We start from the raw sequence: 15,255 nt of genomic DNA, 5'->3' as shown, positions 1-15,255 counted from the left end.
AGGAGGAGAAACAGAAACAGTAGATACACAGAGACTGGAAGAGGGAGACCATCAGCTTTATAGCAAGAGATGAGGAACGGACCATCGCAGCCATAACACAGACGGACCTCATTATCATTTTTTTGGAGTAAACACATTTTCGTCATCAGCGGCCATCGCGTCATTACGCACATTCCTCAGCAGGATTTGCGCATTTTTTAATTCCAGACACTCCGCTGCTGATTTCAAATATCTCTGCACAGGGAAATAGCTCCTCAGACATGATCGAGCAGGTGAAGCATTTTATCTGACACTTACAAATTAAAAATAACAAAAATAAGTCAAATGGAAGAGCAGAACTCCAAACCGGAATCCAGAAACATGGACGCGTGTCTGAGAAGACTCAAGCAGGAACTGGTAGGTTCTGGTTAATACACCTCTGGTGTTTTTCTTTTTTCGTTTTTCACAACTGAGCTATTTTAACTTACATGTAATCAAAAATACGTGGCAATTTAATAATTTGTCTTTAAACCTTAATTTGAGAATAAATATTTTTTCCTTGTTGCAGATTGTATCCTGAAACAGTCCTGTATATCAAACTCTTACGCTGCTTTGGCTGCTGTTGTTTATATTTGATTTAGTATGTGCACCTAATGCATGTAGGCTTTATGAATGCATTAAACTGCATGCTCAAGGCATTGAGAACATCAGAGACATGTGCACACATCCAGCTCATTGTCTGCACATCTGGGGCAGATGTTTCAAGCCCTAATGAGCTCAACGTTGCCCCTTCTTCCCTGTCAGCAGGAGTCGTTTTTACTCTGCGAGGGTTTATAAATTCTTGAATGTTTAAAATATGTTTCATGCTGTTCACACATGTTGTAGTAAATGTGATTGATTTCCTGCGAGTTCAGAGGTGTGAGTAAAACTGGCAGTCGTGTTGAGTTTCATCACAACCTCATGTCCTGATTTGAATTTATTAGACTCCATTATTCAATGTGTTAACATCTGTCCACTGGCGACCGGACATGTTTGATCTCAGCTTGAGTTTTGCTAACTCTTTTCTCTTTTTGATATGAAAATCTGTGAGGGGAACCCTTGCGTCCAGAATCATCTGGCAGGGACGTGCTGTGGAGTCAGATTCAAAGGAGCATTAACTGGCACAGATTTCATTTGGAATCCACTTCAAAGGAAAAACAGATTTTTTTCCCTCTTTCTCCTCTTGGGTCGGCCACCAGCCTGCTGAAATTGCTTGGATGGCTGTGTTCTTTTTTTTTTTTTTTAAGTTTAATCTTCCTTTACTGGCGGCTCCAAATTAGTCCCACGTCTGTGAAGTGGCACTTGAGGTGGCGGTGATACCAGGATGACGTGTTGTGTCATTGCTGTCGCATCCCAGTTTGGTAACATTGTGGAAAAAAGTGTTGTGCCATGCAGAGTATCAAATGAGAAGAAAAGAGAGCAGATGCCGGTTAAAAACCGAGGCAGTGTCCCCAGTAAGCAGGCCATGTGGGGTGCAATCTGTTGTTCAGAAAATAAAGGGTGTCCATGCCAGGTTTGGCTGTATTTCCTCCACAGTGACTGGTCTCCATCTAATACTCGAACGAGAAGGAATCTATGCTCTGACTGCAAAATAGGCGTCAAAAAATCTGATAACAGGCTTACATCTCACATGGATAGTGAATTATTGCACTGCACGACTGTTATGCAACATTAAAGCATTATACATTTACTTTACACATTTTGGCAAGTTATTGCAAATTCCTTGCCAGTTAAACCTCTGTTACCTCATGCTCATCCGTTTGGATCCACTGCCCTGTAGTTTTTGAAGATTTCCTGTTTACCTGAGAATTTGAAGCACTCTGGTTCCTGACTAGGCATTAAACCAGAAATGAGTTTTGGATTTGGATAAAATTCACCACTAAATGATATGCCTCTCAACTTGATTACTTTCTGGTTCTTGCAAAACAGTTTCATTTGATTGCACTGCAATACAAGAGCATCCTCTCGTATGCTGAGCAAGCCAATGTAGTTTATTTCTCAATAAGGGGGTTTCACAATTTAAGGAAGCACCCTGTTAATCAGACTGAATGCTCATTTAGTTTCAGCTCATTACTGACTCTCCCTTTATACTCTCTTTTTAATGCGGGGGAGGAGGGGGTGAGATGTTGTCAGCAGTAAGCAGCAGGGAGTGATATATCCATCCTGGAAAACATTAAGTAGAATCTAAGAACAAATTGCTGTAATATTTTCAAGGGAGAGTTTTTATTTTAAGCTGGAACTATCTGCACAACAACCTGTGTTCAGTTCATTTCTGTCCACATAACAATACAAAACCCTACATTTCAGGTGATCATGTAATGTTAATTAATAACAGTTATATATACATATGGAAATATAGATTTTATTGAATGACTGGCTATGGAGGAATCCTCCTGTATTGGCATATTGTGTGAAACTGAATGGAAATAGCAAAAAAGTGTGAACACAAACATATCAAAGTTTGGTCAAGGTTTCAAACATACCAAAACATGGACAAATACATTTTAAAATTAATGATGCATAGCTGAAGATTCATTTATTTTGTATGTCAGTATCAGCTTTATTTGTAAACAGACACAATTAATTTATTAATCATAAAATACTGTTATTAAAATCATTTTTGACGTTTCCTTAAGAACAAGAAGTGCGTTGTGTTTCTAAACTCAATTAGTATTTATGTTTGATAAATTTGGCAAAGACCAAAGCAGCTATTTACAAGCTTTCTTTTTCATTATTGAGCATGTCCATTGATCTATTCTGACATGCTGGAAAGTCAGCATAATAAAGTCTGCAGTTTCAAATTCCAGATTTAAATGTGAGAATGGCATTTAAAGTCCTGCTGAACCCTGTGAAACTCACAGCTTTAGCTTTAGATAAAAGTGCTTTAATGTTGTAAAGGGTCAGCAGTACCAGTCTGTGTAGGTCAGAGTCAGGTCATTCTCAGACATCTGAACCTAACACCGACAAGGTTTACGGCTATTTTTTTCCTAACTTCTTGGTTCAATCAAGCTGCCAACAACCTTTTTCTTCAAATCCATTTTCTAGTCATGCGTCGTAGTCTTTCTTCTTTCTTCTTGAGAAAAGTCTGTCAAAATCACTTTGTTCTTTTAATTAAGCTCTTATTTATTGTGCAGACAGCAATGAAACATTTTCAAACTCATGCATGAATCATGATTCTTATAGCAGACAGTCATTAAAAAAATAAAGCATAAGCTCTTCCTGCCTACTCAAAGATAAAAATACAAACACTGACATATTTTTGACTCATGTTGTCCTAATGTGGGGTTTATACCTGTCTAACAACGTTACTGAAGACACCAAAACACAGATCGCAGCTTTTCACTATCAGCACTGCTGTGGTAGATTTATATTCATTATCATCTTTTTTCCTGTCTTGCCTTAGGGTAATTTCTAAGCCAACTATCACTGGAATTCAACACCAAAGCCAACAAACACAAAGTCGTTAATCAAAGAGAAACACCAGCGTAAAACCTGTAGAACCTTCTGGAAAGTTTCACCTTTGCTACGTTTGGGCGTTGAATCAGAAAACGTTTCACAAAGCAAGATAGTGGTTTAACTCTGAGCCTGTTTGTTTTGTTCCTCCCTCGTGGCTCCTGTTCTGCCTTTCCTTCCCCTCGGCTAAAATTGGCCCAGCTCTCTGTGGCAGCTGTGAAGTTTGCCTGGGTGATCATTGTGTTTGAGATGGAGCCACAAGCCTGTAACAAAGCATGTTTATCACTGTGGGCCACCGTATATAGCCTGTTTTTTTGTATGGCTCACAAACTTGAACAAGACGTGCCACAGTTCAGCTCTTTTTCTTGAGGGAGTTGAGTGGGTAATTATGCTGCTGTGGCCACACATGGTGCATAATTAAGTCCAGTTCGTACTTCTTTCATTTCTTGTGGTTTCTGATGACTTTGAGGTTTAGTGCAATATTCCTTGTACATGTTGGAATCACCATACTGCTTAATACTGGCCTGTAGAAAATCTAAAACTGTTCAGCTATTAAGTTGGAAGCACTCCATGATTACGTATATCAACAATAATTAGAGAAAAAGCAGTGAAGGTGAAGAAATATTTGAACTTATTTGAAGCTGATTCTTCAAAACCTCAGCTGGGAGTGCAGCAGCTAAACCTCCCTCTTGTTCTTAGGTCTGTAGTGTTGTCTGTTCTTTGATACAACTGGGTTTAACTGAGATTTTGTGCTGCAGGACAAAACAATAAATATGAATGGAAAAATTAACTGAATCAGTAAAGTTGTTGAGTAACTAAAATATTTGTAGTTTAAAATGATAATTCAAAGTTTGTAAAGAGAGCTTTAGACTTGTCCTTGTGCTAAAAAAATTTAAATTGTTCTATATTTGTGTTTTTGACACAGATGATGAAGTTCTAATTATAAATCTTAGATTAGATTCTAAATTATTTCTTCTCAAAGTAGCATCTAGTTCGAATGTGACCAGTTTACATATTTTGAGATTTAATCTACAGATAATCCAGTAAAGTCCTGATTAGTTTAAAAGATGTAAATCTTCCAAGTCACCAACTCCAGCTGCAGTAAACGGCACTTATTTCTTACAGTGCTATTACTGTACACAGCACAGCAGGATGCCTCCTTCCCACTGACTGCACATACAAATGAGCCATACAGAACTTTTAACTTTTTTGGAGTGCCTGTGGTGCTCCCCTTAGGCCTTGCCACCTTTTGCAGTGAACCATACTTTCCTCCACTGCTGCAATATAATTTGTTGGTGAAAGTAGGAAGGCAAAGACAAGGCTATTATTCATTCATAAGTTGATAAAGATCAATCACACTGAAAAAGAAATGTCTACGGCAGTCTATCGAACAAAAATGTCACAGTGGCCAAATGAAAGGCCTTTGTTTTCTTACTGCCTTACTTTTCTACTCTGATTATTCTGGCCTGAAATGCTTTACGTCTTCTATTCTGAGTATTTGTTTTACACAGGAAGATCTCTGCCAACACAACCGTCTACCTCTACATCCAAAGTAAAACATCAACTTCTCTAAGCAATCGCCCACGGCAAAACATGACGATGGTTGAAATGTTATAGAAAAGTGTTTGCATTGAAACGCAAGTAGTTTAAAGATGGCAGAATTCCCCTTTGGTCTTGATCTCTGGATTTTATTTTGCATACATAGATTATTATTTTGAAAAAAATGCCAACAATGCTTTCTGGTTCAGTTAACATGCTAAATTATTTGCATCAATTCTTCTAAAAATATTTAACTGTCCCTTAAAATCTTCAAAGAAGTATAACAAAGTAAAAGAAAATAACATATTTCCAGGATTTGTCTCTTCATTTGATTTTAAAGGAGTGTTACAAAGGTATTTGTATGACACAAAATAACAAACATCAAATACTTTGTATATTTGGGATTTTAATATTTTAGTATGCTGGCCCATTTAGTACAAATTGAACAGCTGAAATAGCTTCCTAAAATCTGGAAAAGTGAAGCTTTTCATCCTGAAGTCATCAGTAGTCACATCCATGCTCTTCAGAAAGTGCTTCTGTGATTTTGCACTCCTTTTGATGTGAGAGGGGGCTGAGGAATTTTACAGCCCACACACACACATTGCTGACGTCAACTGATGCGCCATCAAAGGTCTACGTAGGGACTGATGCTTCCAATGAAGATTTGCAGCCAAGAAGACAACAGATAGAGTCCCACTCTGTCCCTGTTCCCCACATATTATCTGCCAAAGAGGATGATACGGATCCTAATCATCGCCAGCCTCCCACAGCAGCACCATCACTTCTGATGCTATAAACGAGCTCTCACAGGAAACAAGTCATTAAACCACCTCCCTGTTTCTGAGAACACCGTCACAGAGTCTAAGTGTTGGGCGGCAGGTTCTAGATGCACTTTTAGATTGGGTCTGAACTGATTTATTTTAAAGGGATAGTTGTTGTGATTTTCTAACCTCGCTTTGGTTGCTTTGGTGCTATAGTTTCTACCCAGGTAGAGTGGAGGTGTTCACTGTCTAAAAAGTTACAGTTTAAAAAAGCATCAGGATGAACCTGTGTCCCAGTTACTGTGGATAGATCCCCAGAAAAACATTGAGTTGAGTTACATCAAATCAGCATGAATGTTTCTGGTTTGTTTTTAAAGGTTAAAACTGAACTTAAATTGAATATCAAATATGTGCAAAAGTATAGTGCAGGGCAAGATTAAAATGATGCATAATCAGCACCTACTAAGAGAAAAGCAGGCTCTGAAGAAGGTTTGCAATGGCTGCTTTTGTTAAGATTATATTTATGTGTCACTTACAGAGCTTTTCAGATTTTCCTCCTTTATAATTTTTTCTGTGATACTTGGCTGCAGCTACTATTTTTACATCAGGTAAATGAATGGGATCAAAAGGAATAACAGCTAAGGCTTCAGCTCTGTGTATGATTAGGCACCTGTTAGAAGGTGGGGTTTATTTGGCACCAATTTAACATCTTGCCCTCAAATTTGATGTGCTAGAAGCAAGACAAATGAGAAAGCATAAGGACTCTGACAAGAGTGAAGCTGGGATAAATAGATGACTGCAGAGCATTTCTAAAAGCAAAGTATCTATAAAAGTGGCCCAAGGAAGTAAAAAGTTCCAAGGCTCTTCGATGCATGAGAAAATGTTGACTGGGTTTGAACTCCCCAGTCTTTTAATTGAGCATCTGTGCCAGACACTGGTTGAAATCGTTTTGAAACTACAAGAAGTAGATATTTAAAATAAAAATAAAAATTATTTGTTCAACGCTTACTCCCAGTAGATATTCATGGATAAAAATACCATCTATTTGTAGCTAAAATTTGTCATGACATCGTGCAAGAGACATTTATGTCCTATGTTCTGTTGCTCAAATGATTCATGCTTGTTTCTGTCCTGACTGATGCCCCTGAGGGCATTTTCACCAGAGTCACTCTAAAAGCCTTCATCACCAAAGAGGCATTCATTATCCTGAGCACAGTAATTTATTTTATTTCACTGAATGCTGTTCAGCTCTGCTGCTGTGCTTCATCATCATCATTACCTCAGGCCCGTCCACAGCCACAGAGACCTTCTCTGTATCCCGCAGACGGACAGTCCATTCCTGTTTATGACCAACACAGCCTTGCCATTCATTTTTTTAATTTTGGTTGGATCTGGAGGGAGGTTAGAGAGCATTAAATATGCGGTTGCTGGTCAGCTCCTTTCAAACAAGAAGACCTATTTGGGGTTGATGACCTTGGTCTCTGTTTACCCACACTAAAGTCAACAGCAGGCAACAGCAGTAAAAAGCCAAAAACAAAAATTCTGACTTCACATTTGTATATATTTCATTCTGTTTTCCACTAACACCATATCGGTGAATTTTTATGCAGTCATTCTGGTTTAAAGAGAAGACACAGAGTTTGCTGAAATGGAACAAGCTTGAGCATATTTGGAGCTCAGTATGAGAGGAAGAGTATTGCTTTATTTATACTTCCTGCATTCATACCAAATGCAGGCATTTGTTGCATCTGTACATATATTCCAACTTCTTACCAAAGAGCAATAAGGACGAGACTGTTTTCTTAGATAAAATGGTTCAGAAGTTCTTAATAAGTTTTCATTCTGCACTAATTTGACTCTGGCGGCCTTTGTCCTTAAACACTGAAGCATTCTGCTCTTGATTGGCAATTATGTGCGCTTGGTCGACTCCACTGCAGCCAGAAGAAAAACATGGGGGTTGTCTGGCTTGACTGGGCTTCTAAAAAGAGATCTTCTCATTGAAATATATGCTTGGTGGATTAAATCACTGAAATACTTGGAGGCTTAAGCACATAAAGAACTCTTAGCTAAACTTTGCAAGACTGTCTTAATGATGCAGGCATTTCTGGGTGAGATTTCCTGCAGCCCAATTTCATTCCACTTCTCTTATTTAATAAGCTTTGACAGATTCCTGCGTCTTTTTCTACTACAGCAACTTCTGTAGCTTGTATCAGGTCTTCTATGTCTTGTTCCTAATATGCCCCTTAGCTGATTCACACATTGTAATCATAAGGGCTTCTGAAATTGTCTGTGACAAAACTGGAAACTGCTGCAGGATATTATTCTAAAGTTGCCTTTTTAGCCTCCTGAGCAATTATCAGAATGCAGGTTGAAAAGTCTGACATATTTGGGCCAGAAAGTTCAGCTCTGAAATGGCAGCAGAGGAGCGCCCAGAGTTAGTCAGCATAATGGGGCTTAGTTTTCTATTTGTTCCCCAGAGTTCAGCATGAATCATTAATATTACCTGAGAATAGAGCTGCCAGTAAACAAAGGCTGTTTTTTTGTAGGTAATGCTTGCATTTTGGGAATCATGCTATGGCTGTTCCAGATTGTACTTTCAAACAGGTGAGGTTATTTTAGACTGCCTGAGAACAGTTGGCTTTTGAGTTAATATTTCCAAAACACATTGAATGAATTGAAGTGGTTTCATCGGCAGCTCAGAGTTTAGTAATCGCTGCTCCCTGTATAAACTTTACTAAAGCCCCGTTTCTGCCTCGGATCCAACTGAACGGAGCTGTTCCTGTCATCTTGTGTTTCGTCTTGTTGATGTTTGATGTGGAGTAAAGTAAACCATGATAATCTGCTGATTCCCTGCCTCTTCCCTTCCCTGACACAGACAATTACGGCAAATGAAGTCAGCCATATGTAGAAGGCATAGAGACAAGAGACAGTCTGATTGTGCTAATTACATGTACCTTTACTGCTTAATTCAGAGAGCCAGCAGTAAGATGGGAGGCTTTTATTCCTAGCATGTGCATTAATGGCCTTATTATCTGATCCTCGAGGTGTTTCATGCACCCACTCATGTGTCATATGCCAGAGGGCAGGCAGAGTGTTTAAACCGGGTCTTTACATTGTTTAAGTGTCAAGCTGAGGTTAAATAACAAGAAGATTAACATGCTTATTACAGTTTTTAAAATGTACACAACAATGATTATAATGATAGTAATTTTTCCAACTTTTCTGGTACAGGCTTCTTTTCTCTTTTTCACAAAGCTATTTTAAATTGATAATATTCATGGTTCATAAATAATAAACTCAGTTGCAGCCAACTTGTTGGTAAAATTAGCAAAATGCGTGGCAGCATTTTTTGAACTCAGAAGAATAAACACAAATGAGTTGTGAGAAAACAAGAAGTCTTTGCTCTATTTGGAAAATTAAAATGAAATGTAGATATTTTTTTAAATCTAACCTCATAGTGTTTATGTTGTCATTTTGCAAGAGGAATGTAACATTACAAATCTACAGTTAGAAAACTAACTAACTTATGGATGAGGCAACTTTATGACAGTTCAACTTTTTACCTTTTTTAAGGTATTTTCTCCTTTTCCTATTAAATTTGAAGCTATAACACCGTCTGCCTCTCCCTCTCTCCATGTCCTTAAGGTTTTTCTCTTTCTTTCCACTCTGTCTATTGCAGTTTGGTGTTGTTATCCCCCTATTGCCCCCCTACCACATTCCCTGGTGTTCTTATGTTGTCATCCATAATTGAATCCATCAACAGTTTTCCCTTGAACATCCAAACATATGGCGAGGTATCCTTTCCCATCAGCCCCACCTTTCTCTGTTGCTGATCACCCGACTGACTCTCACCACCCCTCTCACTTTCTGTCGCTGTTCCACCCCATCTCATTGTCAATCAATTTCTGCCTGACTGATCACCACTTCCATCGCCCTCTGAATGGGGATTATAGTCTAGACGGGCAGAGCTGATTGGCTGTGAAGCCCAACGGTGTCTCTATTTTGAATGGGGATGACTATATATGGGGGCAGACTGATCAGTTTGAATGGTGAGCAACACTGACTGATTGACAGAGGTGTAGGCTGGCTGGGCTATCTGTATTTACTGTTTGGTGAGGTAAGGTTGTGTTTTTGCGTTTTTCTAAGCTTAAGTTTAGAATTTGTTCAGCTACTTGCATTCACAATAGCTACTTACCTCAGATATCTGTCAGATAGAGTAATTACTTTGGCAGTTTGGTTGATGCGGATGACAGTTTGTAGGCATGCTTCAGAAGTTTCACAATTTTCCCACACAGTTTGGCATGTTGTTGCAATTCTTTGCATGCTTACCTTCTTCTTCCCACCAACATTTTATTATTTTTAATAAGTGGGGTTTGACTACCTGCAGGCTGAGTCATCATCAAGTTGCTACTTTCGGCAGTGCATGCACGTTCACAATGTTAAGATAAACCTGTTGTGTCAACAGTTTAAGGGAAAATTTGAGCTCGCTGAGGAAGTTTGTAGAATCTCATGCTTGCAAGTTAAGACACAGGTCAGAGTGTTGCCTTTGGGCTTTTATATCTGCCTTCAGGAGAAGACGGTTAGTCTAAGTCACATGGCAGGAGCACATGAGAGCAGGAAGAGAGAGAGCAGGATAAAAGTATATTATTAGTGCTGGATTAGAGGGAACAAAGGTGGCTCAAATTACCAAGTGAATATGTGGTTAAACAGATGGAAGAAGAGAAAAAGAAAATGAAGATAAAGAAACTGAGGAAAACAAAGAAACTGCTGTGTTTTGCAGCTGTCACTGGTTAGGTCCTCTCATACGGTGGCCATATGGGATATTGTCATCCAAAACTAGGTCACACGACCACATTTTAACCGGAAATGAGGAGCACCCGGTTGATCTGGTGGTTTCAAAACATTGTACTCTGAGTATTTAATAAGTATGTTTAGAATGTCTAACAACTTTTTTTGTTTATTGATTAAAATCAGAGCATGTCTTTTTTTTTCCCTCTGCTTTTACTCTGTAAGATAGTCAAAATATTTACATGCCTTGAACCTTTTTAGATTTTGTCACATTACAACAATGTTCAATATCCAAGTTTTTAACCTCTCAACATTATTTTTTCCTTGCTCTCTTTTCTTGCAGCTGTCTATGAGAGAAGCTGGAGATGGCCTCCACGCTCAGATGAATTCAATGATGGGAGCTCTCCAAGAACTCAAGCTCCTTCAGGTCCAGACAGCGCTGGAAAGCCTAGACATTTCAGGACGCCCAATTAACCGGGGAATCCCACATCCTTCTTCAACTACCACTCAGCTATCAGCTGCATCAGTTTTGGGTCTAAGTGAAAAGCACGAGCAAAGACCAACCATGCCAGAGGAACCCAGTACCAGTCCAGTGTCAAGTCTGAGGCTATCCTTAGACAGTAGAAACTCCTTAAGTAGGGATGATCAGACCTCATCAAGAAACAGAAGCAGCATGGGATTCTTCTCTTCTTCAGCTTCCAGTCTGGAGAGTGAGAGTCAGAGTGAGAGTGAAAGTCAAAGAAGTGGTACAAGTGCAAGAAGTGAAAACAACATTGAGTCAATACCCAAAAGGTGGTCTGGCTACACTGCCCCTCAGGTAGACTTTTATGGACCAATGGTGGGAAACCCACCGCCAGAGCTATACCCTCATTCCCAGGCTCCTCGTCATGCTCAGGTGGTGGATCTGCCTGGGATCCTGTACAGCCTCTCCAAAGAGGGGCCTTCTTTGGATAGTGACTACTCCCAGGACAGCGCAGACGATGCCAGCGACTGGACATCATCGCTCATGAGCCGCAGCCGCAACCGTCAGCCCCTGGTGCTGGGTGACAATGTATTTGCAGACCTTGTAGGCAACTGGCTTGACCTGCCTGAGGTGGAGAGAGAGGATGGAGAACAAGAGTCAAGGAGGAAGAAAAGACAGGAAAGGACAACAGAAGGAGAGGACAGACCCGACACACCAGCCCACCCTCTTCGCCTCAGCCGCTCGCAGGAAATCTGCAAGAAGTTCTCGCTTACCACAAACATCTTCAAGAAATTCCTGCGAAGCGTTCGGCCTGACAGGGACAAACTCCTCAAAGAGAGGCCTGGCTGGATGGCTCCAGAGCTGTCTGAGGGTGACCTTTTCAAAAGGCCTAAGAAAGCGGCTCCTAAGGCGTCAAAAGGCAGCTTTTATCTGCCCTTCTGGGCAAACGGACAGCAGGGCAAAGGCAGGCCATGTCCGCATCTAGCCGAAGCCGAAAGAAAACAGCAACAGTACCAGCCCTTCCCCCAGTTCTACCAGCAACCATTCCCAGGAATTTATCTAGACAGGAGACAGCCAGAGATGGGTCTGGAGAAAAGGCAACCCTTGTTTGACTATAACACAGCTGTGTGGGTCTAACAGTGAGTCTCGGGCCAAAAGGCTGCCAATGTTGCCAGACTGACTAGGAGACAGGTGCTGGGGGTACGAGCGGCTCTGATGGAAGGAGTGAATGGACGAATGAATAAGAGGCTGGGGTATAATTGCATCTTTCAGAAATGATCTGGTACACTTCCAACACCTCCAGCACATGTTCCTCTTGCAACTCAGAGATTATCAGGTCTAACAGTGAGTCTCGAACATTTTGTATGACAATCTGAGAACCTTGTGTTCTGTGAGTGACTGAAAATGTGATGCAGTGTGTCTGAGTCTTTTTCAGGATTTATGCTCAAGTTTTGTATTTTTCAAATGTCTTCACACGTGTGCACACAGATTGTCTGGTTGTCCCAGAAGATGGTACTTTTGACATGAACATCCTTCTCAGAATGTCACCAGAAACTTTACAAAAGCTACAACAGACATTTTTTTATTGCTACACTCTCCGACATGACTCACATTACTTCTCTGCATCTATATATAGCAATCACCAGGAGTAAAATTGTATTGTTACAGTTTCCATATGTGAAGCTGTTTACAGCTTCAACTGAATGCACTGCCACTAAAGAGTCCTGAGCTTCCTTTTGTTTCCAAAAAGGCTTTGGAAAGTCAGGTTTAACTGGACCAGCCTCGTTCACTCTGCTCAGGAATTAAAAACTGAAAAAATACAAGTAGACTCTGCCACACTTCAATCAGTCTCAAATATAAGTTAGTAAACTCTTCCTTGGATCTACATTTGCTCAAACAGACAAATATGGTGCATGTTCAATTCAAAGCCTGCACTAAATAAATGCTGTTAAACTTGATTTCAAATTGGACAGAATCACTTTTCTTTTCAGTTTTGCTGACAGCGTGTTTCACAGTAAGGGGGAGGAGGTAAAAGATGGCACAGCCAATTGTGAACATTGACTAACCGGCAGCCATCTGGTACCCGGTCGTTATTGAAAGCATGTCTGTAGCTTGAAAAAGTTGCAGAACAAGCTTGTTTAATCCCAAAGCTTCATGAATGATCGGGATTATAATGGTGGTGTTACATGTTGCATACATGCTGAACTGTAACAGAGCTGAAATAATAAATGGTTGGAAAAATTGACCAGCAGTCATTAAAGCGAGTTGAGGTTAATGTACCTGATGTATAGATATTTGTACATAGCTGTCACCAAACAAACAGCAGCGATAAGAAGCACTTACTGTAATATGCCATTGCATGATTTTCATTATTCTGTGCAGATATGAATATTTAAAATGCGGTCACAACATTGCATGTAAAGAATGCCACAGTACTCGGATTTACAGATATTACTTTTCATAAATAGCATCAACAGCTTTTTTCACAACCCCCCTCAGGATTACAGACCACACTGCCCACTCTCACTCACAACACTCTGCTGATAATGGATGACCACTGTTATGCAAGGACAATCTGATGTTCTTTACTTATTGTAGAAGAATATTTTATTTCTGTGTCTTAAATGGGGTAACAGACGAACCATTTCAGCCAGCAGGGATTAGGCCTCAGAGGTCTTTTGAGTGTCTTGGCCAGAAGATCCATATGGCGTATAGTCTCAGTATTCAGGTCAATACATTCTGCTCATTCAGAGGGTCCAACACTCACACAGACACATACAGATTTAGCTAAAACAAGACGCAGCAGTCTGAAATGTTAAATCACTCAGTATGTCTTTGTAATTGGAACATTTCTTTCTTTTTGGTAAATTGTTCTTCCATGTAATTTTTTGTGATATTGTTGGTATTTTTCACCGGGGTTCTGCGAACTGTTTATAGTGTTTATGTGTCCTGTGTGCTGTAAATCTGTCACTGACTTTCATAAATTAAATCTGCTTTACAGAAATAACTGTTTCTCTATGTTTTTACTTTTGTGCTTGGAGAGAATTACAACAGTACAACTTAAAAGTAACCTATGCTCTCGTCTGAGGTATTTTCAGCAATTTCACACATTTACTACAAATACAGCAAGATAAAAACATTACATTGTTTGTTTTTCCCATGTCTTTTAATATTATGACAATCAGGAAAGAAATTACATAAACTAAGATTTGTTTACATGTTAGAATTCCTTACAGAATCTAAGAAATAATGGCTTTTTAAATGCCTTTTCAGTATTGCAGTCAATCATTATTTTGTTATGCATGGCTGGAGTTCAACAATGTTGTTCAGGTTTACAAAACATAACTGCAGGTTGTGGTTGGGATGATTGAGATCAACATTACATAATTTCACTGTGGTAAAAGTTTTACGTTTAAGATCAAATTTAATGCTGCAGTCAGTGCAAGAACAATATATATTACATCAAACACCTGCAAAAAAAAAAAAAATGTTTTCAAGACTACTGGTGAAAATATTAAATCATACAGTAAATTTATTGTTTGCAGTTTATATTTACAATTTTACAATTTCTTGAAAAAGTATTGCCATGTATTTAGCTCAGTTTTCTCGTAAACTCTGACCTATTTCTCTGTCTCTCCTGACTAGAAGTAGTTCCACGCAAATGATTCTGCCTCTACCTTGTTTCACCATTATGCATGTTAAACATGCTCTGTGGCAAAAGGTGCATAGGATTCCTTAAGATTCTCTTTCAACAATGAATTTATTCATGATATTTTTCCATAAAGGCCACATTTGTCAAAAATCAAGTTACCAATTCTGAGATTCTCTACAACATTTACAGAGTTTAATGAAGATCCTGGGTGTTCCCTGATGCCCTAGAGCTAATATTTAATTCAAGTTTTGCAATGATTCCTTCTGCACATCAGTTCAAAAATATATGCATATTTTTGTGATCTATCCTGGAAAAGCTCACATTTCCAAAGATATAATGTGAAATCCTGACAAATCTCCTGCTATCTGCAGCTCTTAGCTTCTGCAGAACGATGCTGCTGCATGACTAATAGGTTCATCGCGAGTAAAAGCCAGCATGTCAGTCACAGGCCGACCATCAACTGTGAACTAAACTGATTCTAAATCTCTCCCACAACCCCATCTGTGACTTTAATAAATAAAACAGCAACATGAACTTTGCAGCCTGGCAATCCATCACAGCCACTTCATGACATCTAATCC

The 15,255-nt window shown here is 39.4% G+C and overlaps 1 protein-coding gene across 1 annotated transcript; it reads left to right on the top strand.

Annotated features, from left to right (window-relative positions):
* On the top strand, nt 1-14,026 carry inka2 (inka box actin regulator 2). Its single transcript, XM_044121996.1, has 2 exons — nt 1-396; nt 10,903-14,026. The coding sequence occupies exons 1-2, from the start codon at nt 325-327 to the stop codon at nt 12,157-12,159; spliced, it is 1,329 nt and encodes a 442-aa protein (XP_043977931.1). The 5' UTR covers nt 1-324; the 3' UTR covers nt 12,160-14,026.
* Nucleotides 14,027-15,255: the final 1,229 nt, after the last annotated feature.

This window comes from Gambusia affinis, linkage group LG07, assembly GCF_019740435.1.
Source record: "Gambusia affinis linkage group LG07, SWU_Gaff_1.0, whole genome shotgun sequence".
Taxonomy (NCBI): Eukaryota; Metazoa; Chordata; class Actinopteri; order Cyprinodontiformes; family Poeciliidae; genus Gambusia; species Gambusia affinis.
Note: the sequence above shows the minus strand (reverse complement) of the source record. Positions and strands in the feature narration are given on the sequence as shown.

Excerpts from the sequence above, each read along its gene's own strand:
- inka2 (XM_044121996.1), top strand. The coding sequence starts at position 325 with ATGGAAGAGCAGAACTCCAAACCGGAATCCAGAAACATGGACGCGTGT. Across the intron at positions 397-10,902 it reads GAAGACTCAAGCAGGAACTG|CTGTCTATGAGAGAAGCTGG; the intron begins GTAGGTTCTGGT and ends CTTTTCTTGCAG.